Consider the following 27827-nt stretch of genomic DNA (forward strand, 5'->3'; position numbering starts at 1 on the left):
TGCGTGTGTGTGTGTGTGCGTGTTTGTGTGTGTGATTATGTATATATTTATATATATATATATATATACGTATATATATTCATATATATGTATATATAGATATATCTATATATATATATATATATATAAATATAGTTATATATATATATGACATATATATCTATATTATATATATATACATATATATATATATATATATATATACATATATATATATACATATATATATATATATATATAAATATATATATAACCATTTTGAGAAAATATTTTTATCCTTTTTTTCGTATACGGGGATTGAACTTTCGTCATTCTGATATCTTAAATTTATTATTTTGATATACTAGAACTATTCAGCTTTGTAGTTTGTGCACATGAATACACCTCAGTGGAAGTGAAATGTAGCACGGGTTGATTCAGTACTTGAACAGTTCGAAAGGAATGTGCGAGCTCTATATAATATAGATATACATAGATACATAAATATCCTCCGATAGCAAGTTAATGTAAATTGTTATCTTCTCTGTAGCCTTGTCGTTGAGAGACCACAGTTGATTCTCTCTCAAGTATACGAGTATTTGGCGATTGTGTGTCCGTAAATATGTATATACTTATACAAAAGATACGATCCTGGCCACAAGTAATGAATAATTGAAATGCCAACTAACACTACTGGGCAATTTAAAATCTCAAGAGCCGTTCTTCGTTTCCAGAACTTTAATTTGTTGTCAATTCTTTGTAATTGTAATAACTATTGATACACATACAAACTTCTAAATAAGTTGTGATCGGTAGCCCGATGCAGGCTGTTCCATGAGTAGGACTCCGATGAGCGCAGTGCAGCAGTACTCAGCAAACTAAACAACTCTGTACATATGCTGCATCCTCTCGTACCACCTCCATCTCAAGTCTATGTATGTATCATCATATACATATACATATAAAATATACATATATAAAATATACATATATAAAATATACCTATACGTATAATATATGCAATATATATAAATGCCTATAAACATAGATAACACATATCCACATATACATACGTCTGTGTGTACGTATAGATACGTGTCTACCCTGTCTGCCCACGGCATTCCCGCAGAGCAATCGTCGCCCATGCATGACTTCCATCTCTGATCAGCCCGACCAGGCTCCATGCATGTGAACAGTACAAACCACTTTCTTTGTAGGGTATATATATATATATATATATATAAACCCATGTACACCCAATGTATGCAGTATGTTGAGTATTGCCAGACACCAGCACCACCCCGACACCCGGGTGCGTGGCCCTTCGCCTCGCTAACGTATAGGAGTGTGCACATGATACACGTACTGTGCAGAACAGAAATAATCGACCCAGTCCTATCCACACACACACGCGCGCCCACAAGCGTCAGTGCGTATGAAGCGGTGTTAGTGTAAATAGTCGTTATATATAACAATAAACGGCAAGCGAAAACGTACCGTGCGAAACAGTTACTCCTTCCAACTGTAGCCCACCCGAATTTCGCCCTGATCTCCCCACCCACATCCAATCGCCACATGTTCTGGGCCCCAATGCCTATCAATAAGTCATGTAGCTTAGTCGACGCACCAACAAGTATGCCTACAGACTCCCTCATTCAGCCCTGTGTTAGGCTGCCTCACTCTGAGCCCATCACACAGGAAGAGTGTGCGCGTCCGATGCACACGTGTGTAAACCTTTGATTGACGTCTCAATCATATGTACCCCGTATGTAATCTTTGTCAATAAACCCCCAGGACGTGAGACGGGCAATGCAACCGTCTTCACGTGCCTGTACATAAACCACTGTGCCACCGAAGTGCCCTAGTTTCTACCGCGTAGTGTCTGCCAGATAAAAGTCCACGGAATGCCCCTCGTCACACCCCACAACGTTGTACTGGAACACCGGGCCGCCAGCGCATTATAAAAACCTGTACGAACAGCATGTATCGGACATGCACGTGTAACCATATATACAAGTGCACACCCCATGAAACTACACACATGTGCACGTGGGACGGGGCCACCATCCGCTCCCGCCTCTCTAGTCGTCAACTCGTCACGCCTACCCCGCTCAGATGATGCGAGCGTCCGCCGAGTGCTTCTTGAGCATGTGGTTGGCCAGGGTCGAGTCCTTGAGATACTCCTTACCACAGCCGGCCACGGTGCAGACAAACTTGTGTTCGTCAATCTCCTCGCCACCCTCGCCTACTTGGCTGGTGTGCTTCTTGGAGTGACTCTTAAGGCGGGCGCTGGACGCGTACGTCTTGTCACAGTTGTCGTACGTGCAGGTGTAGGGCCTGTCGCGCGCGTGCGTGATCATGTGGATCTTGCGCTCGTACCAGGTGGCAAATTTATCCTGGCACGGCCCAAAGGTACACATAAACGGCTTGGCGCCGCTGCCCTTGGAGTGGATCGGCAAATGCTCCGTCAGCAGCTGATTGCTGATGAACGTGCGCGAGCATCCGTCCCAGGTACACTTGTACAACTCCAACCCGTGCACGCCCCTGAAATGCTGCTCCAGTTCAGACTCCAGCGCAAACCCGAGCCCACAGCCGGGCACGGTGCAGGTCACCATCTCCCCCGTGTGCGTGCGGAAGTGGGCCAGTAAGTTCGTAGACGAGCTGAACTTCTCCTGGCAGCCATCCCACGGGCAGAGATACTTGCCGCGTGACTTGCCTTTCTTGGGCGCGGGAGCCGGCGCCGGCGCCGCGGCCGCAAGCTGCTGCATGCCCATATTCGGGTTGTTGGGGATTAGTTTGATGCGGGAAACGGGGCCCACTTCCTTGCTGTGGTCGCCGATGATGGTGCCGCCAAAGGAGGCGTCGTGCATGCGCATGTGTTCGGCCAGAGAGTCCTGTGACTGGAAGCGTTGATCCGCACAGCCCTGCCAAGAGCACGTGAGCAGGCCCTTGTCCGTGTGCCAGCGCATGTGCACGTTGAGGTTGAAGCGACTTGAGAACTTGTCCTCACAGCCCTCGACCTGGCAGGGGAAGGTGCGCTCGCCCGAGTGTTTGCGCGTGTGCACGGTCAGCTCGCTCTTGGTCACAAAGCTTTTACCGCAGCCCTCCCACGTGCAGGGATACGGGTGGCTCTCGCCGGTATGTTCACGGTTGTGCGCCGTGAGACGCGACTTGTACCAGAACCGCTTGCCACAGCCCTCCCACGTGCAGGCCAGGGGCCCTTCGCTCGAGTGCTTCTGCAGATGGTACTTGAGCGCATACGCACTGCTGTACACCTTATGACACCCCCCCCACGTGCACGGGAACTGTCCCTTTGGTTTTAAGGCTTGGTCGATGGTGCCGTCGGCGCCGGTCAGCGTACCGTTGGCCTCGGCTGCAGCACGCTCGTGGGCGCGGGTGTGGTCGGTGAAATCGGTCTTGTACCAGAACCGGCCGCCGCACCCGTCCTCGGGGCAAATAAGCGGCCCGGGGGTGTTGTGCTTCTCCACGTGGTACTTGAGCGCGTACGCATTGCCATACACCTTGTTGCACCCCTCCCACACACAGGGATGCTCGACCCTATCCTTGCCCGAGGCGGCCTTGCCCCGGCCCCCCTTGCTGGTGACCATGGTCAAAGCCATGCCACCGTTCTTGCCGTTCTTCTTGCCCATGGACCCGTTGGCGTTGTTGTTGTTGTTGTTGCCGTTCTTGAGTTCGGACAGCACCAAGGCATTACTCCCCAGGGTTTGCGCGGCGTTGTTCTGCTGTGCGTGTGAGCGTGTGTGATTGGTGAGCTCATTTTTGTACCAGAATCGCATGTTACACCCGTCCCAAGAACATACGAGGGGACCGGGCTGTTCGTGACGTTCCATATGATACTTGAGTAGATACATGTTACCGTATTCCTTCTTGCAACCCTCCCATGTACAAGGAAACTTTTGTGTATTTGCATTCGCGCTTGGTTGGTCTTTACCGTTCTTCCCGTTGGGGTCTGCCTGTGTACGCGTTTGTGCATGTGTGTATGTATATATATGTATACCAATTTGAGTGCATCGTACTCGCTTCTAATATTGTGCATATCGAATAAACTAAGCCAATCTAACTCTACCACATTTCACACATCAGAGGTATCAATAATTCGCGTTCCACCCTGCAGTTCCTGAAAAAGAATTAATCATCAGGAACCTCGATTGTGTGGTTACTGGACACCTACACCTACACACATGACACTCAGGCGGATACACACACAACACAACAACTAATCAAACTTGCCTGGTCGGCATGCATAGCAAACTGATGGTCGGACAGGTCATTCTTATACCAGAACTTCTGCGTACACCCATCAAACGGGCATGCCAGGGGACCCTCGGTGTTGTGCTTCTCTATGTGATACTTGAGAGCGTACGCATTCGCGTACTTGCGTTGACAACCCTCCACGGTGCACGCAAAACTGGGCTTCTCTTTCTTGTCCTTGTTGCCCTTCTTCCCGGCATCATTCGGGTCCCAGGCAGCGGCAAGAGCCTCCTGCTGAGCCTTTCCTTTCTTCTGTTTCTTGGCCATCGCATCGGCGTTGGCGTTAACATCACCAATATTCATCTGCATACCCATATCCTGCATATTCATCGTACTGCCTCCGTGCGCAATGCTTCTATCGAGCCCCATACCATTGCCTTCGTCATAAGCACCACCTCCCGTGTCAGACTGCTGGTTGTGTGCACGTTTGTTGGAATTCGCGCCCGGTTGTGGACTGATATCGCGTCCCCCATCCCCGCTCTCTCCGCCGTTCTCTTTGCTCCGTTTCCATGGGAACATGCTCTTCTGTGTTCCGGCATCGCCCGCAATCAAATTCTGCACCTGTTGCAGCGAGTTCTGCTTAGCTCCTGATGGCTGGCTCCATCCCGTTGTGCGCTGTTGGTCATACGCTGGGTGTGAGTACCCCTGGTCATACGTTCCGTACCCTCCCTGACCCCCTACGAATCCTCCTTGACCTCCGGCAAAGTCTGCTTGGCTCCCAGTAAAGCCCGATCCACTCGCGAAATTGCCTCCGGCTCCTACGGAAAAGCCAGGATTGTTAGCACCACCGGCGAAGCTCTGCTTCCGCGACGACGAGAAGCCTGAGGGGTTAGCACCAAAGCCAGCCTGGTTGGAAGAAAACCCTGGAGAAAACCCTGATTGACCGCCGGTAAATCCTCCCGGCGAAAACCCTTGTGCGGCGGTGAATCCGCTCTGAGGCGCTGTGAACTGGCCCTGTCCCCCACCGAACCCAGAGCCCCCGGCAAAATTTTGCCCTCCCGAGAAACCCTGGCCGGTACCATAGTTGCTCCCGTACCCTCCCGCTTTACTGCTGCTGTAGTTGTTGCCACCGGAATAGCCAGACTCGCCAGGTAGTCGTCGGTCTAGACCATAGGCTGACGGTGCGGAGGGATTGGGGTGCATGCGCTTGGCGGGGCGCGGAGGTTGGCTTTCCTACATGTCATGTCGATTGGAATGTCAAGGGTTAGGGTTAGGAAGAGTATGGTGAGTCCGGAAAACGGAAGAACGAACGAACCGATTTGTGCAAACGGTGTTTAGAATGCACATGTTCAGTGGAGGCGCACTGGTAGGTGAAGTACACGCCATGCGTGCCCTCTGAGAGAATCGATTGGTGAAGCAGACGCAGTATTGGCAGCCTGTGAAGTGTTTTAAACAAAAATGCGGCCGTATGATAACTCCACAATCCGAAGCTGATAAACAGCTAATATCATATATTCTTAGGATAGAGTATAATATACCGGTATTATTTGCGAAAACGAAGATTCATACTACAAGGTCGCGAAACTCATAGACAATGGAAGTACAAACTTGGCTACGAGAACTATAGAGATGATAACCTGAACTATTCAACAGTGAGAAATGGGTTACTAAACATTATGCACGCTCACTCCCATCGTGACGAATTCTGGCATTTCACTAAACGAGATGAATCTCTGGACATTCAATCAACCACACAACCACACATTCACATCAATACACAGTAGTATACGTTACGATGTTGTAAGACTACTTCAAGCACGCATACAGGAACACCAGCTCCCATACCTGACACTCGCGTGAGCAATAAGGTCTCTTCCGCAACGGGCACATGATGGTAGCACTACGCCCGCAAAGGTCGCACAGTGGATTCTCCATAGTGAGACCGGTTGCTTGCTTATCACAAAGCTGGAGAAGCAAAAAGTTTAGAACAAGCCTTAGTCGTTCTTATGTTGTAACAGTACAGTTGGGTTGCAGATGCAGCCCTTCCGACTGTGAGCTTGAAGCCGATGCTGATGTGTCAGCCCGTCGTCGGATCAGATCTCCTGACTGATCTACTTCACGCGGTAAAAGGATCCACATCAACAAGGCAATCTTCGATGTGCTGCAAGAAATCCACGGTTTAGGAGTGTGTCTCGTAAACAAACCACAAGACGCCGATATGTTAGCAACGGAGCGGCAGACGTAACCCTCGACCCTCGGCTTTTTTGAAACAACTTAGATGATGGTGCTTGACGGAGTTTTATCGAAACAAAGTAAATATTCTGAAACGCATTTCGCTGTGAGAGCTACGTTTCAACAAAAAAAATACTGCTGAGCAAACGAAAAATTACGGAAAAATCGCACACATTTCGAGTATATTTCGGAAATTACAGTCAAAGTTGGGTCAAGGACGGCCCCGGTGTGTTTTTCTATCTCCTACTGTGAAATAATATTTAGTGGTGTGTCCGTTGGCTATTTTTTTTTAATTTTCACCGTCCGTTTTGATTTAAAAATAGATCTGGGACTCCGGAGTCGAGTGAGACCACCTACCACCGTTTATTTTTAGAAATACGACTATTTTTGGTACGGATATTGAGAATATACTAAAACCGGCACACATCCGACAGCTTTTTTTTGCAAATAGTTTACAACTTTTTCTATTTGAAACAAATATTTATTTTAAAAATTATTAGGCAAGATCCCTCCAGCTCCTGGCCGTCCAGAGGCCTGTTTTGTTTTTTTTGCAACGAATCTCGGTATTTTTTTGAAATCGAAATGTTGTTTTTCTCAACAAAATGTTGTTTTTTTGAAGGAATAAATAGTATATATTTATATAGTATGACTTTGTACACAATCGGCGTTGTGGTTTTTTTGTGGAAAATTTATGAGCAAACTATGTTTTTGGAAATCAACACCTGGTTTATATTGCCGGCTGCTGCTCTACTATAATCCACAAGTAAATATTTATCCACCTCCATATTATTTATGTTTTTTTTACTATTTTTTTAGTTTATTTTGGCCAAGTTTCTCAACAAATGATGACACTTTGTGATAAACCACCATCATTTATGTTTTTAAACCCACCCATAGCAACCTATGAGGCTGACTCACCAGACCAGTCCACCACCCAAAAAAAAAATCGTTAAAAAATTATATACAGTTTCCTTATCGAAATCATCACAGTTTCACTTTATTTATTTTATTCTTCTTGGAGCAATGAAACGACTGCAAACAGTGCAAACCACTGCAAAAAGTGAAAGCAAGCACTCTGTTCGCTCCTCACCATTTGACAAAAAAATATCAAGCACTCCTCCAGACTCCCCAGTCTTCGACATCCACGGATTTATTACCTATATATTTTATATATTATTGTTATTTTTTTTGGATATAGTATCATATGTAGCCTTCTGAATATTGAACAATAGTATATATAAATCAATATATCGTTTTTTGAGCAAAAAAAATTAAAATCCTCCGTGTACAACACGACAAAACATACTAAAATATACCTTACGCTACACTAACACTTCTACAGTCTATACAATACATAATTTATATTGCAGACTACTGTTTACCACACTAGAGAGTGGATATTGAGGTTGATACATTCTACATACTAAATTCAGTCTACGTTCCACACTACTTCTAGCAAATATATACTAATGGTCTACGATTACACCCTATAACGATATCAATATGATTAATATATACTTTGTTTAATCTCCATCACATGATGTACAACCTAGTACTGAAAATATAGTCAAACAGATGCGGAAATGGGCAATGAAAAAGTTGCTAAGTCACTGGAAAATGTTGCTATGTAGGTCACTTCTTACCACTTACATACCTAATAGAAACACTATAAGAAACACCAAAGTCACTGCACTACATATACACACACTGCTGCCACATGCCACATCCAAATAACAGCTTTATATCCTCACGCAGATACGACACAGATTGACAATCTTCCATCACACGTAACATTAGATCACACGTACCATTTCAGGACCTTAAATCCCAAACCTTTGCACCTCTAAATGAAGACACACCCAATCTCATACAATTCAGCTCCACAAGCCAGCCTGTCCCGCCAGCAAAAAGACCGTGGCCGAAGGCGCCCCCAATAGTAGCAGTGAGCCTGCCAGCTACTGCTCAAATGTAAGCAACCCCGCAAAACCGAGCCGCATAAAACGCCCGACCGCATCAGATTATCACCCCTTACTGCAGCCGCCAGTACCCACACACATTTTGACGAAAGTGATGGGCCGCCCGAGGCCCGACAAACCTCTTCACGAAATGGATGACATAACTCCGGTATGACTCTTCTTTCGGGCAATTTTCATTAACGGCAAGCCCTCACCCAATCAGTATTTGAAAATTACTAACACGCCCAATCGCTCTTCAATCGCTATCACTTCCTTTGGTATCTCCCGTCTAAACCGATGTAATATCCGAGCCTCCTAATAAGACTCTATGTTATAAACGTACTCATAAGCAGTACGTAATCTATAAACGTACTCTTAATAGTACGAGAAACTTAAGTTTCCTAAATGGTTTTCAACGGGTTTTTTTTAATACCTTTTCCATTTTACATATCAGATATCTGGACAAGGCCATTAAACAGATGTGCCAGTCTGATAAAGGCTACGTCGGTAATTCTTGATAAGTGGCAAGTTATTGATTAATGCAATTACTATGGACATCAGGAGAATTTTCTTCTGTCAGAGGCTATGATCGTATGGAAATCGGTGAGGCTTACACCCTCATAACATCGATCCTCATTTACCATCTAACCCTGGTAATCACAATTTTGGTAATCGTTATACCGGTACCTCACTAGAGGGTACCCACTCTAGCTCTGAAGACGAGGAAGTGAGAACCAGACAACATCTTCTCAGGCTATTACGTTCTGATATGCAAGTCCTTGAGGACCGTCTATTGAATGACTATGACCTTCACGATAAGAAAGTAGATAACATTCGCTATCTAATCAATAACAAGAGAAAGGTGATAGACTCCATCTTGGCACTAGCGGCCTGTAGCACTGAGCGTGAGCCTCGTAAACGCTTCGAATCAAGTATTATAAAGCAGCTAGGTAACGCGAAGGCTGAGGTTGATTTCTCTACTAATGAGAGTACAGTGGATACACTGAAGGCCTTTGACCAACTTAAGGAGTCTGCCAGCCTTAAGGATAAGCAGATGATGAATGCCTTTGTTCATTTCTGTGAGTCAGAGGAATGGAAAACTATCTTGAAGGCCCATGAGCCCAAATGGAGAGCCCTACCCTGGCGCCAGTTGCGCAAGAATATACTTAACGCCTTCTTTGAAGATGCGTATGACCGTGAACTTCTAGAGTCTCGCAAGTCCTTTGCAAACGATACTACTATTCGAGGTGCTCTAGCTCAAATGACACATATGAACACTCGGATGGGAGGTCGTACCTATACTGGCGAATATTTATTAATTTGTCAGATGATGGAGACTCTGGGGGCTAGCCTTTTTAAGAAGGTCAATGAGGATATTATCGCCTATGGTGATTTGCGATCTACGCCTTAGTCTGTCTTTGAGAAGATAGTTCAAAAGTATACTAACCCATCTACTAGAGTACTTAGTACCTCGAGCTTAGAGAATAACACTGCGCGTAATACGAAGAAACCTCGCACTACTGCTGGAGGTGGTAAAGGCTCTACTTCTACAGAACCAAAGGGTGAAAGGAAGGAGAGAGCACCTTGCAAGAAGTGTGGTTACAGCCTCACTAAACGTGATGGCAAGTGGAATGGTAAACACGACTCTGTTAAGTGTGCACCAGGCAATCCAGACTTTGGACACCGTAAGTATGGCCACGCATCTACAAATCACGGACACCCATCAATCTTTCCTGAACCACTACAGCGACTATGAGAGCCATACCATATGTTCATACATTGTATCATACATAGTTGCCATTTTTGAAATAAATAATATTATCCCTATATGAAAGGTGTACTACTTGCAAGGGTACTAACGGTTGGCACAAAGATGATTGCAAGGACATACCGGACGTACAAGTTAAGCACTGACAGTTACATTTATGAGAAAAAAATTAATAAAATCTATACCAAAGGAGATGAACGTATATTTCAAACCGTTTATGTAAATGGAGAAATGTTATAGCACTTTTTTATCCAGGGGCTGAAGTCTCTGCTATCTCACGCCGAGTAGCCTACGCTACAGATATGGTTATCTAAAACAAAACAACCAATTTAATCTTGGGAAATGGCAAAGTTACCACTTGCGAAGAAGCCATTGACTATGCACACATAATGTTGTCAGATAGAAGAGAAGTAAAGACTCACCTAATCGTTACTGACATGTCTCAGAAATACGATTTAATTATAGGTATGACTGATCTTCTCAGTTTAGGCATAACTCTCACTGGTTTGCCTTATGTGCTAGACCCAAATAAAGATCAGTCAGATGGTAACATGTTTAAGATACCTAAACCTCCGGAAGGTGAAGCAAAGGATATGATTCCGCACTTTACCTATATAATTATGGACTTAATTATACAAAATAGGAAGATTGCAATAACTGACTGGTGTATGTTTAATTTCTCTAACGGGTACGTTAAGCTTGACTTAACAAACGTCGAATTCTCTAAGTTAAAGTGTCCTTCACATAACTACGTGAGTTGGAGACACAAAGACGTTGTCAAAACTCAAACTGAAGATTGATTAAAACAGGATCTAATTGAAATCAATTATGATGCAACCCCAGTTAGCTTAGCTCTCTTAGCGGTCGATCAATATAAATCTGATGGGCCGTTTAGTAAAACAAGAGTAGTACTAGACCTGTTGCCAATCAACAAACTAATTCCGCAACATAGTTTTCCCTTACCAAAGATAAGCGAGATACTACGCAAAATGAAAGGTACGACTATCTTTTCCAAGGTAGACTTAAAAGTTACATTCCATCAATTACAAATAAAAAATACTTTTCCTTTACTTGGCAAGGTAAGAAGTATCAGTTTAAAGGTGCACCTGAAAGCTTTCACATGTTACATTCTTTCTTCCAACAAGTTATGATGGAACTATTTGCGGACCTGTCGGATAACGTATCAGTATATTTAGATGATATAGTTACCTTTACAGAGACAGCACATGAACATGCTAGACTCGTTAAGGAAGTCTTAAAACGACTAAACCATGCCAAACTTAAGATTAACGAGGATAAGTGTTCTTTTGCTAAAGATACTATACACTTACTTGTTTACAAGGTATCTGCAGCAGGGGTAGAAATTGATCCTGACAAGAAACAATTTCTGTTGGATTTATCAACACCGATCACTGGAAGAGATGCAAACTCTGTGTGTGGGTTTGTTAACTTCTTCTCGGATTCGGTACCTCATCTTTCTCATTACTTAAAGCCTTTCAGTCACCTACGGCTACACAATGGACCTTTGGGAAATCTTTGGACTAAAGAATGTGATGATGCATTTAAGCTAGTCAAAAGTAAAATAATGGACGCACCCATTATGCAATATCCTGTGGATGGCGTCCCATTCCAAGTAGCGACCGATGCTTCAGATCGAGCGGTAGGTGGAGTGCTTTACCAAACGATAAATGGTAAACCGCACTACATACATTTATTTAGCAAGAGTTATAATTAGAGTCAACGGAATTACCCTACCGTTAAACAAGAGCTCCTTGCTATAGATACTGCGCTAAGACAGTTTAAAGACTACCTTTATGGAAATTACTTCACTGTCGCCTGTGATCAAAGGTCTTTAACATATTTAAAGGACATGATCCCTGATTCACAGTTGGTGAGCCGCTGGCATGACATTATTGCTAAGTTCACCTCTAACATTACATACATACCAGGAATACATAACCATCTTCCTGACATGCTCTCTCGACTTGTCCCTGGCTACCAGAAAACAGTTAAAGAGTTATTAGCAACCGATTGGATGCTTGATAAGAAATTGTTTAACCTCGCTCAATCAAGATGGGTCCATTTACTATTGATATGTTCGCCGCAGAACATAACAAACAGGTTTCTGATTATAGGTCGTTGACTCATCCTAAAGGTGATGCCTTTCAACTTGACATATCAAAGCATAATGCGTGGGCTAACCCACCTTGGCAACTTATCGCACAGTTGTTAAATTATGTTAATATTACTAAATCTACCATTACGCTGTGTTGTCCCTTACGTAGCTCCGACCCATGAATACGTGCTTTAATTAATATGATACAAGATGAGTCTATCTATGTCGACCATGAAACCGACACGTTCCTGTATCAGGGATCATATTCTATTAAGAAGACACCTTGGAAACACACCATTGTTTGTCGCATCGGTCCTGCAGGTACCACTAAGTGGAACCCTCAACCGAGTTATTAGCTAAACTAGAGGAGTCTAAGGAGTTTGAACAAAAGCTCAAGACTCGTACAACACATGCACCCAACAAGAATGCAGTCGAGGTAGTGCCGATTGAGACGGCATTAGATCGTAAATATATGGAACTTGCTAAGGCCATGGATCAAAGACTCACAGCTCAAAGAGAACCTGAAGCTCGCACTCAACTGCTTAAAGCGCTGCTTAAAGAACAGCCAGGAGTTGCGAAACAATTGAAGAAGATACTTCATCAATCTAATGTTGTTAATTACGTATGTCAGGAGTCTATCCCTCCTGATACTGAAATTGCCCTATCTAACGGGACTATGGTTCATCCAGCCAGCGTTACACAGAATCTGACTGACTTAGAAGAGCTCGAGAACAGAGTTAAAATAATACATAATTTAACTCATCGAGCATATGAGCATACTTATAAGATGGCTATTCGTGCAGGGCTTGATCACCCGGCGCTGAAAGAAACCATACGTGAAGTATACCGACGCTGTACTGATTGTGAAAAGAACCAGACCAAGCGCTACGGTTGGGCATCCCTAAAAAGTGTGATAGAAGACCAACCGATGCGCCGAGTCATAGTCGATTTGGGTTAACTCCCGCGATCCAAGCATACTGGCGATGTATATATCTGTCATTTCTTATGTGTGGCTTCGGGCTATAACTTGCTTTATGCAATACCGAACAAACGCCCGCAAACAGTAGCAGAGTTATACTATCACGTCTTTAATGACTTCGGTTTCCCCCGAGTACTATGTTCTGATAACGGTAGTGAGTTTTGTACCGACATAATGGAGGCACTTATACTCGTATCAGGCATGACCCATAAGCGTGGTGTTCCTTATAAACCTCAAACGCAGGGTGCAAATGAGACACGTCATAGAGAACTAAAGAAGCTAATGCGTACCGCACTATATGATGCTGAGGATATGTGACCTTATCATTTGAAATGGGTTCAGACTGTCAATGAATAACTGCATGAACCCTCAAACTGGAACACTCCCATTTCACTATTTCTTTGGCCGCTATAGTGAATTACAAGCAACGTTTGACAAAACTGCGCCCGAGAAACACGTTACTCCGCGGCTACAAAAGATCGAGCATATGCAGTACGTTGTTTACCCCTGTTTACTCGAGCACAAAAATTGTATCCTACTTAAAGCGTATGACCGATGGAATAACACTAAGAACATTGTTCAGTTCAAAGTTGGCGATTATGTTAACATTATAAATCGCAATGCCAACGTTACCGAACTCTCTTCTAAGACAATTGGACCTTTTGTTATTTCCTACCATGATGAGAAGAGTGATACTTACGAAGTGAATAACATAGATAGTACTAGCGCAACTAATCTAGGCACTCACCGTATTCCTACCTCCGAACTTTCATTCGCTCGCTCATTTGATTCTGATGTCCCATTTATGGAGTCACAAGTCAAAGATATGATTGACAAAACATCCGAAGACGGTTACACTTCCTACAAGACCCGTTTTATGGACGGGACAGTAGCTTGGCTAACCTCCTATGCGTTTCGTGAATCTCGCGACTTCCTTCGTATTTTTGATAAGAAATGGAATAAGAGTTTACATAATAACACAAGAGATAAACGGAAAGGGTTTCCTTAGGTGACTATAAACCCGGATGGATATGAAATTTCCTATTTGCCACCTACTTCCTATGTGACTAAACTATCTGATCTGCTTACCAACAGAGCAGAAAATTCTTCGAACTTCCCTACTAATGAAGAACAACCTTTGGCTATTACCTTACCAAGTAATAAACGTAAGGCGCCTATATCAGAAATGGTTACTGGACCAAATACTAAACGGCATAGAGTACAACATGAGTCTTGAACTTGTACATATAGGCACATACTTGCTCGATAAGCCATGACCGAAACCGTTTTACTTTAGTTTTCGCTTTACGAACTAGATCGTACTTTCACGTACGTCCGTTGCCCTAAAAGCTACTGGGGGCTATGTAGAAATACGGCCTCCGGTCAGTCTAATATATCAAGATCAAATGAGATATTACATTGGTTTTTATTTGTATTTAAAATAAGTAAATACAAGTTCTTTTTCCAATATTTACACAGTGTTCTAAATTCACTTTGATGGCTCCGATAGCCAGAGTATTTCGTATGACTCATTTACTTGGACCGATTTGAGACGATAGTAGATGTAGGATATTATAAACTAAATTTTATAATCACTGAACTACTACTTACAGGTTTTGGTCTTCCCGCCAGTCCCCAAAATCCAATAAGTCTTTTTTTATTTAAATTTTTCTTCAGATGGAACTTTATTTATATTAGCTAATGTATTAACTTGACTTACGTTCTTATGTCTATCTACAAATTAGACATGTGGTCATGAACACTAAGTACTTCTAGTGAAAATTATTCAATAAATAACAGCTAGAGGTACGTCCTGTGTGATCGAGGATATTAAGGCTCTTACCAAGAGGCAGTCCCGATCATTCTTACACAAGCTACCACTGCTAAATCCTAACTGACTTAAATTGTTTCTTAGTTTATATAACATAGTTTAAAACATAGAAATATACATCGAAGTTTACAAGTGCAGGTTTCTTGGCACGTGCTTTATCCACCTTATCGCATAACTCGGTTAAATGGCGAATCGTTCCAAGCAACCGTTTCAGCAGCTGGTCACAGGCTTGCTTACCCACTGTGGGCAACGGTCTAGTCTCGGGTCCCGTCATTGTTGTAAAAAAAAAAGTATACTAAGTTGCTTCTTAGTTAATTTAACTTTTAAAGAACGAAGGAGAATATGTCCAGTAGTTTGGTCACTTAAAAGTGTGGTCAAAACCAAGTAACACTTAAAAAAAAGTGTGCTAAGTCTGAAATAAGTGAACTCAGTCAGAAGTGCCGTTATGATCGGCGCGTCTGCTAATTTTATTGTCACGCTCCTACATGAAACAAGATTTTCTCTAACAACGGGTAATTATGAAAATACCCGTATCTATGATTTTCGTCTCCTGATAACTAAATTATGAAGACACCGTTTGAGTCATCATTATTTCATATTAAATTCTCTGTCCCAATATTCAGTTCGGTCCCTCAGCCCGGTACTGTAATATTCTACTCAGGTCCGGTCCTCTGGTCCGGTCCTGAAATTCCACTTGTTGGTCGAGCCCTCTGGTCCGGTCCTAAATGTCCGTCCTAAGTATTTTGTCCACATGCGGGTGAGTCAATGTCGCACCAGACCACAGATGCACTCGGTGTGTGCTGGCTGGCCTGGATCGGAAGTATCATAGGCGGAACCAACAAGCGTGATGACTTGGTTTGGACCAAAATTTGCAAGTAGTACTCCAACAGCGTGATCAGCCGGGGTATGGGGAGCATCTGTTGATGTGTCAGAGACGGGTGAGGGTACGGTGGTTCTTCTACATGCTGGAGAAAAGATCCAAGGTGTTCGTGGAGGGTCCAGATACCGTGGAAATCTTTGCACTCCTGTAATCGCTGGAGATAGTCAGGGCCAATGGGCGGCAGTTTCGGGCCTACCAGGATGCGTCAAATCAGTTGTGGGATGCAGGTAAAGTGGCTTGTGGTGAACTTGTGGCTACCGAAGCAGACAGAGCAGAGACAGCTGTCAGTACGGTAGTCGAGCAATGTGAACATATACGTATTCGCTACAATCATAGCACAGAGCCGGATTGGTGTAGGCTCAAAGCAGCGGTTGCAGCTGTTGTGTCTGGATTTGTCTCGATTTGAGGTTGGCTGTTTACCCAGAACTAGTTGGTAGTAGTATTGGCGCCGGGCCATTGCTGCGATCTCCTTGTTGGACCAGCGTTTTGTTGAGTTCTTCCTAATATCGTTACAGGGTTGGCGGAGGGCTACATGGTCGGGTGTACGCCCGCCCGTGGTTTTGTGTGCAGTTTTCAGGTGAGCATATATACTGTACGGGAAGCCCAGTGATGGTTTGTAATGGGCCCTGGCGGGTTTCGTCAGAGGGGTGAGTGGATTTGTGCTGGCCACTGAGTCGAGTTGTATTTCCAGGCAACCTACGAGGTAGTCCGCGAATGGTCGCGCGGGGAGCAGGCCACAAAAGTGGTGTAAGTTTGTTTGATATTTGGGAAACATAGGGTATTTAGTGCCCGTGATGATGGCCTGCTGCTTAGATGAGTGCTGAGTTAAAGCGCTCGAACAAGGGGTCCAACGCATCCTTCCATATAAGCGGAGCCCAGGCAATATTGTTCAGGCCATATGTAGCCGTGGATAGGATGAATGTTTTGCACAGCACAAGTCGGTTGTGGGGGTGTCTCCAGCTGAAGCCATGGAAGCCATAAGCGCGGAAAGAGGCGATACCCAGGGACACTGCTGCAACCAGGGATTCCATATGTCTGGCGAGGTTGATCCCTGGTGTTCCGTGAGAGAGTGGGAACCCCAGATATTTGGAGCGTTTCGGCTTGGCATGTGTGGGCGCCATCTTCAGGGAGAGGTAACGTGTGTTCCAAGGTGCGTTTGCGAGCGTCAGTCCGAGTTCTAATCACACAAAAATTCAATCAGTCTCGTGTAGGACAAGTCTATTTCGAAAGCCTTGAAAACATTCGACATGTACGAGTGCACACATTTCGTACCTATACCCGCCACACAAATACTTGTATCACAAATATTGGGCCAGCCTTCATCTGTGCGTATCGCGAACTCATCTGTACAATCCAATATCTCTCAGTGTTGACACACATTGATATCACTTATGCACTAAACACTCTCTCCCGATATACAGTCAATTCATCACAGCAACATTAGCAGGTTGCTCTGCGCATCCTCCAGGCCAGCCTTCATCTGTGCGTATCGCGAACTCATCTGTACAATCCAATATCTCTCAGTGTTGACATACATTGATATAACTTATGCACTAAACACTCTCTCCCGATATACGGTCAAATTATCACAACAACATTATCAGATTGCTCTACGCATCGTCCAATACCTTAAATGTACACCTCATCTGGATGTATCACATCTGACATACCGTTATCAGCAAGAAGCTCCCATTGTAGACACTATTTGTGACGCTAATTATTCCGTATACGACGACGACACCCGCCGATCCACAACTGTATACGTTCTCCGTATCAACAAAGTATCTTTAGTGTGGAAAGCACAAAGTCAGCCCACCATTTCTATGAGCACCGCTGAATTATAGTGTTTTGCTGCTTCCGAAGCCACCAAGCACATACAACGGTTACAAAATATTCTGTACAAACTTGGGTTCCCACAATTCGCACCTACCGTTCTTTACCGTGACAACAAGTCGGTTCTAGACACCATTACCTCCAGGGGCCCAACAAGCAGTACTGCACCTCAGATTATACAATTATATTCTCTACATACTTTCTATATACCGATTCAGCGGAGTGTTTCGAATATAACAGCAGTTCGGAACATCGAACTGTTAGAATAAACGACGATATGACTGTAGAATACGTATATTGCACCCTCTAAAGAGGGTACAATAAATCGATTCTTATCACTTACATATGTCGAACAGGCAATGTGAGAAGTCTTTTAGTCCACTAACAAGCGTCTCACTTTCGACAATCAGTTTTGGTCATGATGCCCTGTATTATGAAATATCTTTCAAAAAAAAAAGTGCAAAGACCATCTCTTGATCATGGGATTTGAAAAATAAAAACAAATAAAAAAACTCATCTATCCAAACTCCCAATCATCTTACAAAGAACCCATCGCAGACCATAGTCGCAATTATCTGAAAGCCATCAGCAATCGGTACAACATTGTTACAGCACAATGTAGCAAAATAGAGAAAAGTACTGGACCAATCAACTTAGAATTCCAACTCGCGACCTTTTCATATTTGTATTGAATAAGATGAATGATCTAACAAACAAAGCTAGTACTATATTGGTTGGCTCAGTTATTCACCTTAGTTACTACAAAAACTCAACGTCGCCCAGGGTAATTTGCGACATGCACGTACTTGAAATACATATGGTAGATAAAGTTGACAGTCATGCCATAATAGAGTTTGTGTGGACAAATTACCCAGGACGGAGGATTAGGACCGGGCCAGAGGACCGGATCCAAAAGAGATTATTTCAGGACCGGACTAAGGGACCGGACCAAATTTTAAAATAAAGAATTTAGTGTGCGAGAATGATGACTCATAAGATGTCATCATAATTTAGTAACTTGGAGACGAATAATGACTCATGGGGTGTCATCATAACTTAGTAACTAGGAGACGAAAGCCATAGATACATAGATACGAGTTTTTTTTACAATTACTCCTTGCTAGAAGAAATCTCGTTCCACACAGGAACGTGATAAAAAATACAGCAGACGCGCCGTTCACAATGGCACTTCTGACTGACTTCACTTATTTCAGACTAAGCACTCTTTACTAAGCGCTACTCGGTTTTGACTACATCTGTACACACACAAAACAGAAGTAAACTGGTAGGTGAATGACTGAAGTAATCAACCTAGTACTAGGATGGTTGGTTCAATATTTCACCTTGTTTACTAAAATACCGTTAAGGTTGCAAGTCCAAATCCTGTCTTGGGTAAACTTTGTGATAAGTGCTAATCAGCTGGTACTAGACTAGCACTATTGCCTAGCGTGGAATGTTCAGAAAACCCAGCCTAGGGTTGGTGATCCCAGCGTGGAAGAATCAGAAAAACCCACCCAGGAGCGGATCGTGCGCACTGAGTTCGAAGTAATCGCGACATTTTCTAGTTTTGTAGTAAAATTGGTGAATGCCTGAGCAAACCAATATAGTACTAGGTTAGATGGTCCAGACATTTATCAAATTTTCTATACTGATCCAACCAACCAGTACTTTGTTTGGATGATTCAGTCATTCGCCTTATTAACTACATCAGTTGTTGATATGATTTTCAAACACGCAATTGGCTTGTAACCAGAGAAATCTAATCATATTTTCTAACACTATACTGAAAACAAAAATTGTTTAAAAACACATATAAACAAAAGGATAAATAAATTTTGTTACCTGGTTCCTCATAATTTGTAGTACATGGATTAAAACATTATAACGCATTAAAAAGTTTGACAACTTCGAGTGTCTGGATCGTTATTGGTGAGTCACATATAATTGCACAGATACAATCCAAGCTTAGTTAAATAATGCGTCCAAGATTGGTTCTAATCGTCATATTAACGATTTCATGTGTAATTTTGTAGCTACCAACGCAACCAAAACGATAATGCAGGCTCATGTCTGTAATTTTTTGACGTAGGTGGGAAAAAAAATCGAGACTAGTTGTGTGTCTCTGTCTTCTGTGCACTCGTTTACACTATCCATGTCTGACAATTTTAAGCTATACCGTACCAATATACCCTGAATATAGCAACAAACTAGTACCATGTGGATAAAGCACTTTAGGTGAAAATTTAGGACCGGACCAAAAGGAGTTGCTCTCAACCGATTCCATCTCTCCACCGAGTCAAATCTGCTAGACCACCCCATAGTCGCGATCTTTTAATCACCAAATGCTACAAGAAAGTGCATCTAGCTCACACAAAGCAAAGAACGATGATGAAAATCTTACCGTTGGCACTTTATGTCGACCTGAAGCCTGGACTGTCAGCTTCACGTATTTTGATCCCCGGAGCAAAGACGAAGCGAGTGATCTAGACTAAATCTTTACGGAGATAGGCAAAAAAAATGCCTAGCGAGACATTACTCCAATACGACCATGGTGGGAAAAATATTTATATACTTTAAAGTAAACTATACCATTGGTGCAATATTATACAAATATCTTTTACCGTTATAATCGTGTGACAGTTGCGTCCTATTTAAACTATTGAAGGTATTAACGCTACTCAGAAGTAGTCTTAGGTACGTGATTGACTGCGAAGTACTAACTGAGCTCGTACTATCTGCAATAAACATTTTGTGAGAATCTATGTGTATGACTTGGGTGTATAATACACTACTCAAGAATACACTTAGTCATAGCTATCGTCTGGTTCTCTGATGAAGCAACGGTGTGGAGTAGTAGACGATGGTCTATGATGTTGAGCCCACTATTTAATACTGATCATATAAATCAATGTTGCTGACTATATTGGGTACATTTGCTTCCCTCTGTCAAAAGTTAGTTTGAAAGCTTCTACACTTATTTTGATTTGTCATATCTGAATAGAATATTGTTTGCTGTATATATAACCCTGCTACATAGCTGTTTATCGTATTCATGAATGAATAGTGCAAATAGTCAGCAAATGAACTGAATGAATCGGATTGATATTTGTGTCTGCAGTATATAAATCACAGTGTATATGTGTGGCTATGAATTCTATTTTATTCGCTGCTTGATATATAAGAAAACGTGGATTCTGTGGTGGCCACTTATCAAACCGGTCTCAAAATCTATTTGCCGTGCTGGCAGTATTTGATATATGGCCTAAGTTGGTGGTGTCGATTGTGTAGCTCTTAACTAATAACTGTGAGTCTATCCAATTGCTATTCGCATGCCATGTTGCGTTGTAGATTAAGTTGGTGGTGTGATTATAATAATCATGATCAGTATGTGTTGATAAGTAGTTGTCTGTTGTCCAATTTTTAAATCACGCCAAATTCAATGGCTAAATTTTGATTATTCTTTCAAAAGTCTGGGTGTATGTTAACAACTCGGTTTTGAAGTTAAGATTTGAACTAATGATAATAAGTGCATGAAAAGTGTCCATGCTTTTTGCTCACTCATGTATAATTTATATCCGTCGTAACATGGGATAGTGCCATTGTTACGTTTATCATTTCATGCGGTGAGATTCCAGATCTTTTGAATTTCTGGTCATCCAGTAATGTCTTGATATAAACACAAAAAGATAGATCTTTTGATATACTCGACAAAAGCACATTAATCCCGGTACGTTTATTCAAACTGGCCACGATTCCGTCCTCTCCGCCTCTTATCGGTCCAGCCAAGTAGCGACGCAACTCTATGGTATTCTAGTATTCGATATCTACATCCGATGGTTTCTACATGTCTATTCACAATATATTGCGCTCAGTATAAGTGCCGTATTGTCACTCCGTGATTATGTTATCAGTATATCATATTGTTCAAAGTAAAAAAATATTGTGCGTTTGTGCGTTTGTGGAGGACATTCATATAAACGTACTTCACTATCGTTATATGTCGGTGCTGTATATATCAACCGCAAGTCCGACTTATGGCTGTCTAGTAGCAGTACGATTACAAGTCTACTATGTCGTGTTTCTGATACGTATGCATTTAGTGCTAGCCGTAATATTTTGTTTCATTCATTAATTACATGTTTTTATTCGTTTTGGCTTCATTAATCAACTTATGAACAGCTCGAATCGTATCAGCATGTTGCGATTAAATAGACTTTTCGGTTTCTGTGGCACCGCGAGTATCGGCTACGCATATTTTCCTTACACCTTTTGCAATGATATGCAGGGATGACATGCACGGACTGTGATGCGCGTTTTCATCTACGCTTTGTAGTCATAGTATCTTACAATAACACCTATTCCATATAGGCGCTTCTATGTTCAATGTAAAATAGCTCGAATCATATACCTCATGCTTTTACTTCATCATATCCAAAGTACGTACAGCTTCGTATCACAACAGTAGGTTACAATAACATCACGACCTTTATAGTTACATGCACAGGTCGCGATGTATATTAAATTTCCATTTACTCATTGCAGTCGTAATTTTTCTCCCCCATCTACTTACGTATAGGCTCTTTGTAGTTGTCGCATCATGCATTTGCCATATTATTGCCAAAATACAATAGCTTCGAATCGTAAGAGTATATAAAGTGCAAATATATCTTCCTGTGTAAATATCATTACATTTATAAACCACGCAGAGTTCATCTACGTGATTTGTTACGACATGCCTGGTTCCAGATCTAGCTTTCCATGTACGTTTTGTCGTCACAGTTTTCTTTTTCACCTATCATTTTCCTCTTTGATGCGTTGCGTTCATCCTCTTTGATGCGTTGCGTTCAAAGTGAACTTATTCGTATCACACACCTCACGCTTTTGCTTCATTGTTACCGAAATGCGTATAGATTTGCATCGTAGCTGTGTGTTGCGTTTAAAGGTATATTTTCGGCGGACAAAGTATTGCTACGCAGAGTTGTCCCAGACCGTTAGTAGTGACATGCACTGGTCTTAATACACTGATCCTAAATCTTTATCTGTTCTAACGCTGACGAAAATTGCGGTAGTTTCCGCCCTGCAAAAGACGCTTGTAGTATTTGAATTTCTTTGCATTCCAAATTGAGCTGACGATCAAACAGATACTTCGTTTCTCGACTTTGCACGGATTAAAAACTCAAATTAGCTATATATTCTTCGACCTTCACACGGAATGACGATCATACTATGTTCATTAGACTCAAAAGATGCCCATGTGCTTACATACGGCGTGCAAGACGTTCGAATGCCTTCTCGGTAACACTCTAGTGCAAAATTCTGTAGCATGTAAGGACCAGATGATCAAAAATGCCAATACAAATTCCAAAACATCAGAATAATCAATTATTGAGTTTTGGAATTAAGATTCAAATATTCCTGATATTTCAGTCATCAGAAATAATAGCGGTAGAACCGGTAAGCTATACCGGGACTCCGCGTGTGAGAGAAACGCACAAGTAGAAACCTGAGTCTAGTGAATCAGAAAATACAAATAAAGACTCAGTTCGGTTCTCTCAGACTAGGAACTTTTCCTAGCCGAGACAACTGTACTTGAAAAGAGCTCAATTGTATCCTTCGGCTCGTACCTTTCAGCTACTCTCTGCACTCTACAATCCCAAACTTGCCCATTTGAAGGAGAAACGCACAAGTAGAAACCTGAGTCTAGTGAATCAGAAAATACAAATAAAGACTCAGTTCGGTTCTCTCAGACTAGGAACTTTTCTTAGCCGAGACAACTGTACTTGAAAAGAGCTCAATTGTATCCTTCGGCTCGTACCTTTCAGCTACTCTCTGCACTCTACAATCCCAAACTTGCCCATTTGAAGTTGTGCTCATATGTGTACCGCTCACATTTTTAACGCATATTATCTACACTCAAATTAATACGACTTATCTGACATAAGTTGGCTATTCGAACGCAGTAGTTCATTACACACAGGTGTGAATTCGTTGTTGTCGATTAGCTTGTTACTAGAAGTATTGTATGCTTACTTGAGCTTTGAGCAGGAGGATCGCTTATATCAGAATGTTCCTCACTTGTGATGCTCTTTATACGTATATGCTGTGCACACCCAACTACGACCACACTTTTATGTATTATGTGTGTTTATCCCTGTCTGTAATTGTAATCTGGACACTCTGTACGTTAAAAAATGAATTCGTTCGGACTGTGCGCTAAAAAAAAATCCGCCGCGGGAGGCTTTTAGAGTTTCCCTTTTTGATTCATAACCAGGTTGCGCCGGATGCGTTGTCGTTCATATTTTACCATTTTCGCCGCCTGATTTCTCCAACAGGTGCTGGTACAATCACAGTTTCTTTGGTAGTCATACGTGGTATTGTTTTCTTTTTAAGCTTTGTACATTTTTCAGCCAATATCATGCTCCACGCCAGTGTCGTTCTGTAGTACCATTTCCACCGCCCGGCTTTTTAAGTAGGCGTTTGTTGGTCCAATCGGGTTTTCTTCGGTAGTAATCGAGCATATAGGTAGGGATAATAATATTTAATTTTTTAATCTAGCTTAAGTTATCACATATCCACATGCGCATCAGACTTCATATTCATTGGGGAGGTTATGGGAAGATTGAAGCGTAATATTATTTTTCCGAGAAAATACCCTAAATGTACATGGCCTACATGGGAAAGCCACTAAATGTACATACGAATTTACGGGTACGTTTACTACTTCCACAATCAGATTTTTAAATAGTATTTTTTTTTCAAGTAGGCGTTTGTTGGTCCAATCGGGGTTTCTTCGGTAGTAATCGAGCATATAAGTAGGGATAATATTTTTAACTTTTTTGAATCTAGCTTTAGTTATCACATATCCACATGCGCATCAGACTTCAAATTCATTGGGGAGGTTATGGGAAGATTGAAGCGTAATATTATTTTTCCGAGAAAACACCCTAAATGCGCATGGCCTACATGGGAAAGCCACTAAATGTACATACGAATTTACGGGTACGTTTACTACTTCCACAATCAGATTTTTAAATAGGATTTTCAATTCCTTTCTCAAATTTATTTCAATTAAAATTTAAAGCACATTTAAGAACTCTTATATCTATTTAGTAACTTTTGAGTGCTGTGAACTTTTTGGTTTTTGGTGACACCAGGGTCCAACATCAGTTCGATACATAGTTTATATGGCCGTGTGTTTTATAGTGAATTCGACAATCCAGTACCAGTCAGTCAAGTATTACCCACCAAAGTACATTCATACAAAAGCTGTTAGCGCATTATTATACTGCTAAGAGCCTTTACACTGAATTCCAATAGTTTGTGGATGTACTTTGAATGGTGACCCGAGACAGTCTAAGCATAGCGCACTAATTCATAAATTGTACAACATACAGCAAAATACTGCTGAAGAGTAAATACTATCAGTAGACTGACCGTAGGCAGACAACGAAGATAGCTGATTCAAGAACCAGTGATCAATTGATTGCTGTGGAGTTTTGCTTTGTGACTATGGTAGAGCAGTATCAGAAAATCCACAACCTGTGCATGATTTGGAGTCATTGTCTTCCCACGACTATGTCACAAATGTCCAACACGACTACACAATTCGAAGAGAAAAAACTTTTCTCGTATGATTCTGTAAAAGAGCCTGAGTTGCGCACCAGACAGTGAAATAAGCTTGAATGAAGTAGCACATATCAATACCAATTAATAAATGGAAGAACCCCCCCCCCTCTCTCTCTCTCTTTCTCCTCAACACATTTAATCTTAAAGAATGCGTAAAGCCGAAGGCTCTTTGATTCAACTTGGAGTAAATTTTACACGAAAAAGTCAGTAAATGTACATTAAAAAGGTGGGATTGTCGCTAAATGTACATTTGTACACATTTGATCAATATTTCAGTATGCTTTCAACTGTTCATCGGTAAATCGAGTGAATGTGTATTTAGTGACTTTTCCACATTTTCAATATATACTTAGAGGCTGTTCTTTTCTTTTTCAAGGTTTGTAACTTTCCAGTCACTTTCATGTCCAACGAATATGAATACATGTAGACATATAAAACTTCGTCCAAATTGAAATATACAATACTATCCCTATCAAGTTCTGCGCTAGTGTCAATTTCCGCCGCCCAGTTGTTCAAATAGGTGTTTGTTGGTCCGACTAAATTTTCTTCGGTAGTAATCGAACACATAAGTAGCGTAGTACTTATCTCTTCGAGGTTTGTACACTTTCAGTCACTACCATACTCCCTGCCAATGTGGTGCATGCCTTACCATTGCCATGGCCCTGTTTTGCAATTAGATGTTTGTTAGTCCAAATTTTATCAATATCTAGCCATTTTTGCAGCACGGTTGTTCAAATAGGTGTTTTAAGGTCTAACCATTTTTCTTCCATAGTCATCGAACATACAAGTAGTATAGTATATCTTTCTTTCAAAGTCTATACACGTTTAGCGGATTCCAGGCTCCCGTGAGTGTCTTCCGTATCTAGCTATTTTCGCCCCCCGATGTTTAAATTCTTGTTTTTGAATCCAACATTATTTTTATTCGGTAGTCATCGAGCATACAAGTAGTGTAATATTTATTTCTTCTAGGTTTACAAACCTTTCAGGCACTATCATGCTTACCGAAAATAGAAAAGAAAATTAAAATACTTTTCGTGCTACCCGTCTGTGTCGTCAATGTCGTACCATTTTCGCTGCTCGATTTCTTAAATAAATGTTGATCAACTTTTTTGGTAGTTTCGATCTCATCGTAGTACACAACTCCCCAGCGCACATAGTTACAGTGACGGACATGTTTCTCTTTTGCGACTTCGTTCATGTACATTGTCCGCAAATTCTTTATTCCCTGCAGCTTGTTTTTGGTTTGATCCTTTTTCTCTTTGGTGCTCGTCGTTTTGACTTGTGACAAGTTTTTCAGTGCTCGTCAACTTAGCTACTCCTTGGTGAACTACGACTTTTCCGTTTTAGCTAAATTAGTTACCTCTTGTTGATATATGACTTCTTCATTTTTCTCTCTCGCAAATAAGCTGTCTCTCTTGTTGTTCAATCGAAATTACGGTTGAGTAAGCCTTGATTGTGGCGCCATATATGCGAACTAATTTTATTTAATTCGTTTACGTGCGCGAACACTACTGAACTGTATCAGTTGAGTAGGGGTAGCATCATCGTTTGGAAACGGTGAAACCGACAGTACATTTTCGTCCGGCACGAATCACTCGCGTAGCAGTGCTGGATCATACCGCGTGTAAGGCTAAGCACAGAAGCTCCGCATCCGCCAGTGACATATGCTCGAAGCGGTTCATTGCTATTTTGAGAGTGCATCAATTTCAAGTGTGATTTCATTTGTAGAAAACCACAGGTTTTCTTACATTATGAAAACGAAATCGATGGAGATCAATCAAACTTGTCATAGGGATCAGTTTGTTGACATTGCAATGACAAACTATTTAAAGTGAACGTTATAGAACGAATTACAAAATATAATAAATCGAGCTTTATTTTAACCAATTACGTTAGCATTGCTTGCAAACGATCACCATTAAATACTTTTTAAAAAAAATTCTGAGGGGGGGGGGGGGGGGGGCATATTTAGGATTTAATATTTACTTGTATAGTTGATTTATAATTATGAGACGCGATAACGTTTCAGCAGTATTTAATTACTGAAAGAGTACAAACATCTTAAATGCTCTTTCCTTGTGTATGTCAATTTCATATTCATTCTTCAAGATTGAACGCAATTCAGATGTCGAATGGCCGTATCGTGGCTCATTCGAATACCTGGTGTATTTCTAGTCATTTTGTCGTGCTGGGCTTAGTCTGACAACTTTTAATTTTGACGGGTGTATGAGTATGCTCTGAATAATTGATTAAAAGGGACAATCAGCGGGTATATGATCACGTCAGCATGACCCTGCAAAGTAAATTTAAGCCGCTCACCTCAGCAGCGACAATCAATATACTTTACAATTTAATATTCAATTTTGTATGTTGAAAGCATACCAACAGTACATCGCTAAATCCAGAGTAGCGATCA

General features: G+C 41.9%; 1 protein-coding gene across 1 annotated transcript; it reads right to left on the minus strand.

Annotated features, from left to right (window-relative positions):
• Positions 1-702: 702 nt before the first annotated feature.
• SARC_01837 (hypothetical protein) lies at positions 703-6504 on the minus strand. Its single transcript, XM_014304419.1, has 3 exons — positions 6037-6504; positions 4231-5424; positions 703-3953 (listed from the first exon to the last, which is right to left on the minus strand). Exons 1-3 carry the CDS (start codon positions 6124-6126, stop codon positions 2091-2093), a joined length of 3147 nt encoding a protein of 1048 aa, XP_014159894.1. The 5' UTR covers positions 6127-6504; the 3' UTR covers positions 703-2090.
• Positions 6505-27827: the final 21323 nt, after the last annotated feature.

This window comes from Sphaeroforma arctica, assembly GCF_001186125.1.
Source record: "Sphaeroforma arctica JP610 unplaced genomic scaffold supercont1.77, whole genome shotgun sequence".
NCBI classification, from domain to species: domain Eukaryota; class Ichthyosporea; order Ichthyophonida; genus Sphaeroforma; species Sphaeroforma arctica.

What these genes read in the sequence shown, in the direction of transcription:
- SARC_01837 (XM_014304419.1), bottom strand. Translation starts at nt 6,126, where the DNA reads ATGGAGAATCCACTGTGCGACCTTTGCGGGCGTAGTGCTACCATCATG. An exon ending in ATTGCTCACGCGAGTGTCAG is followed by an intron (nt 5,425 to 6,036) that starts GTATGGGAGCTG and finishes CATGACATGTAG; the next exon opens with GAAAGCCAACCTCCGCGCCC. An exon ending in TTGCTATGCATGCCGACCAG is followed by an intron (nt 3,954 to 4,230) that starts GCAAGTTTGATT and finishes ACGCGTACACAG; the next exon opens with GCAGACCCCAACGGGAAGAA.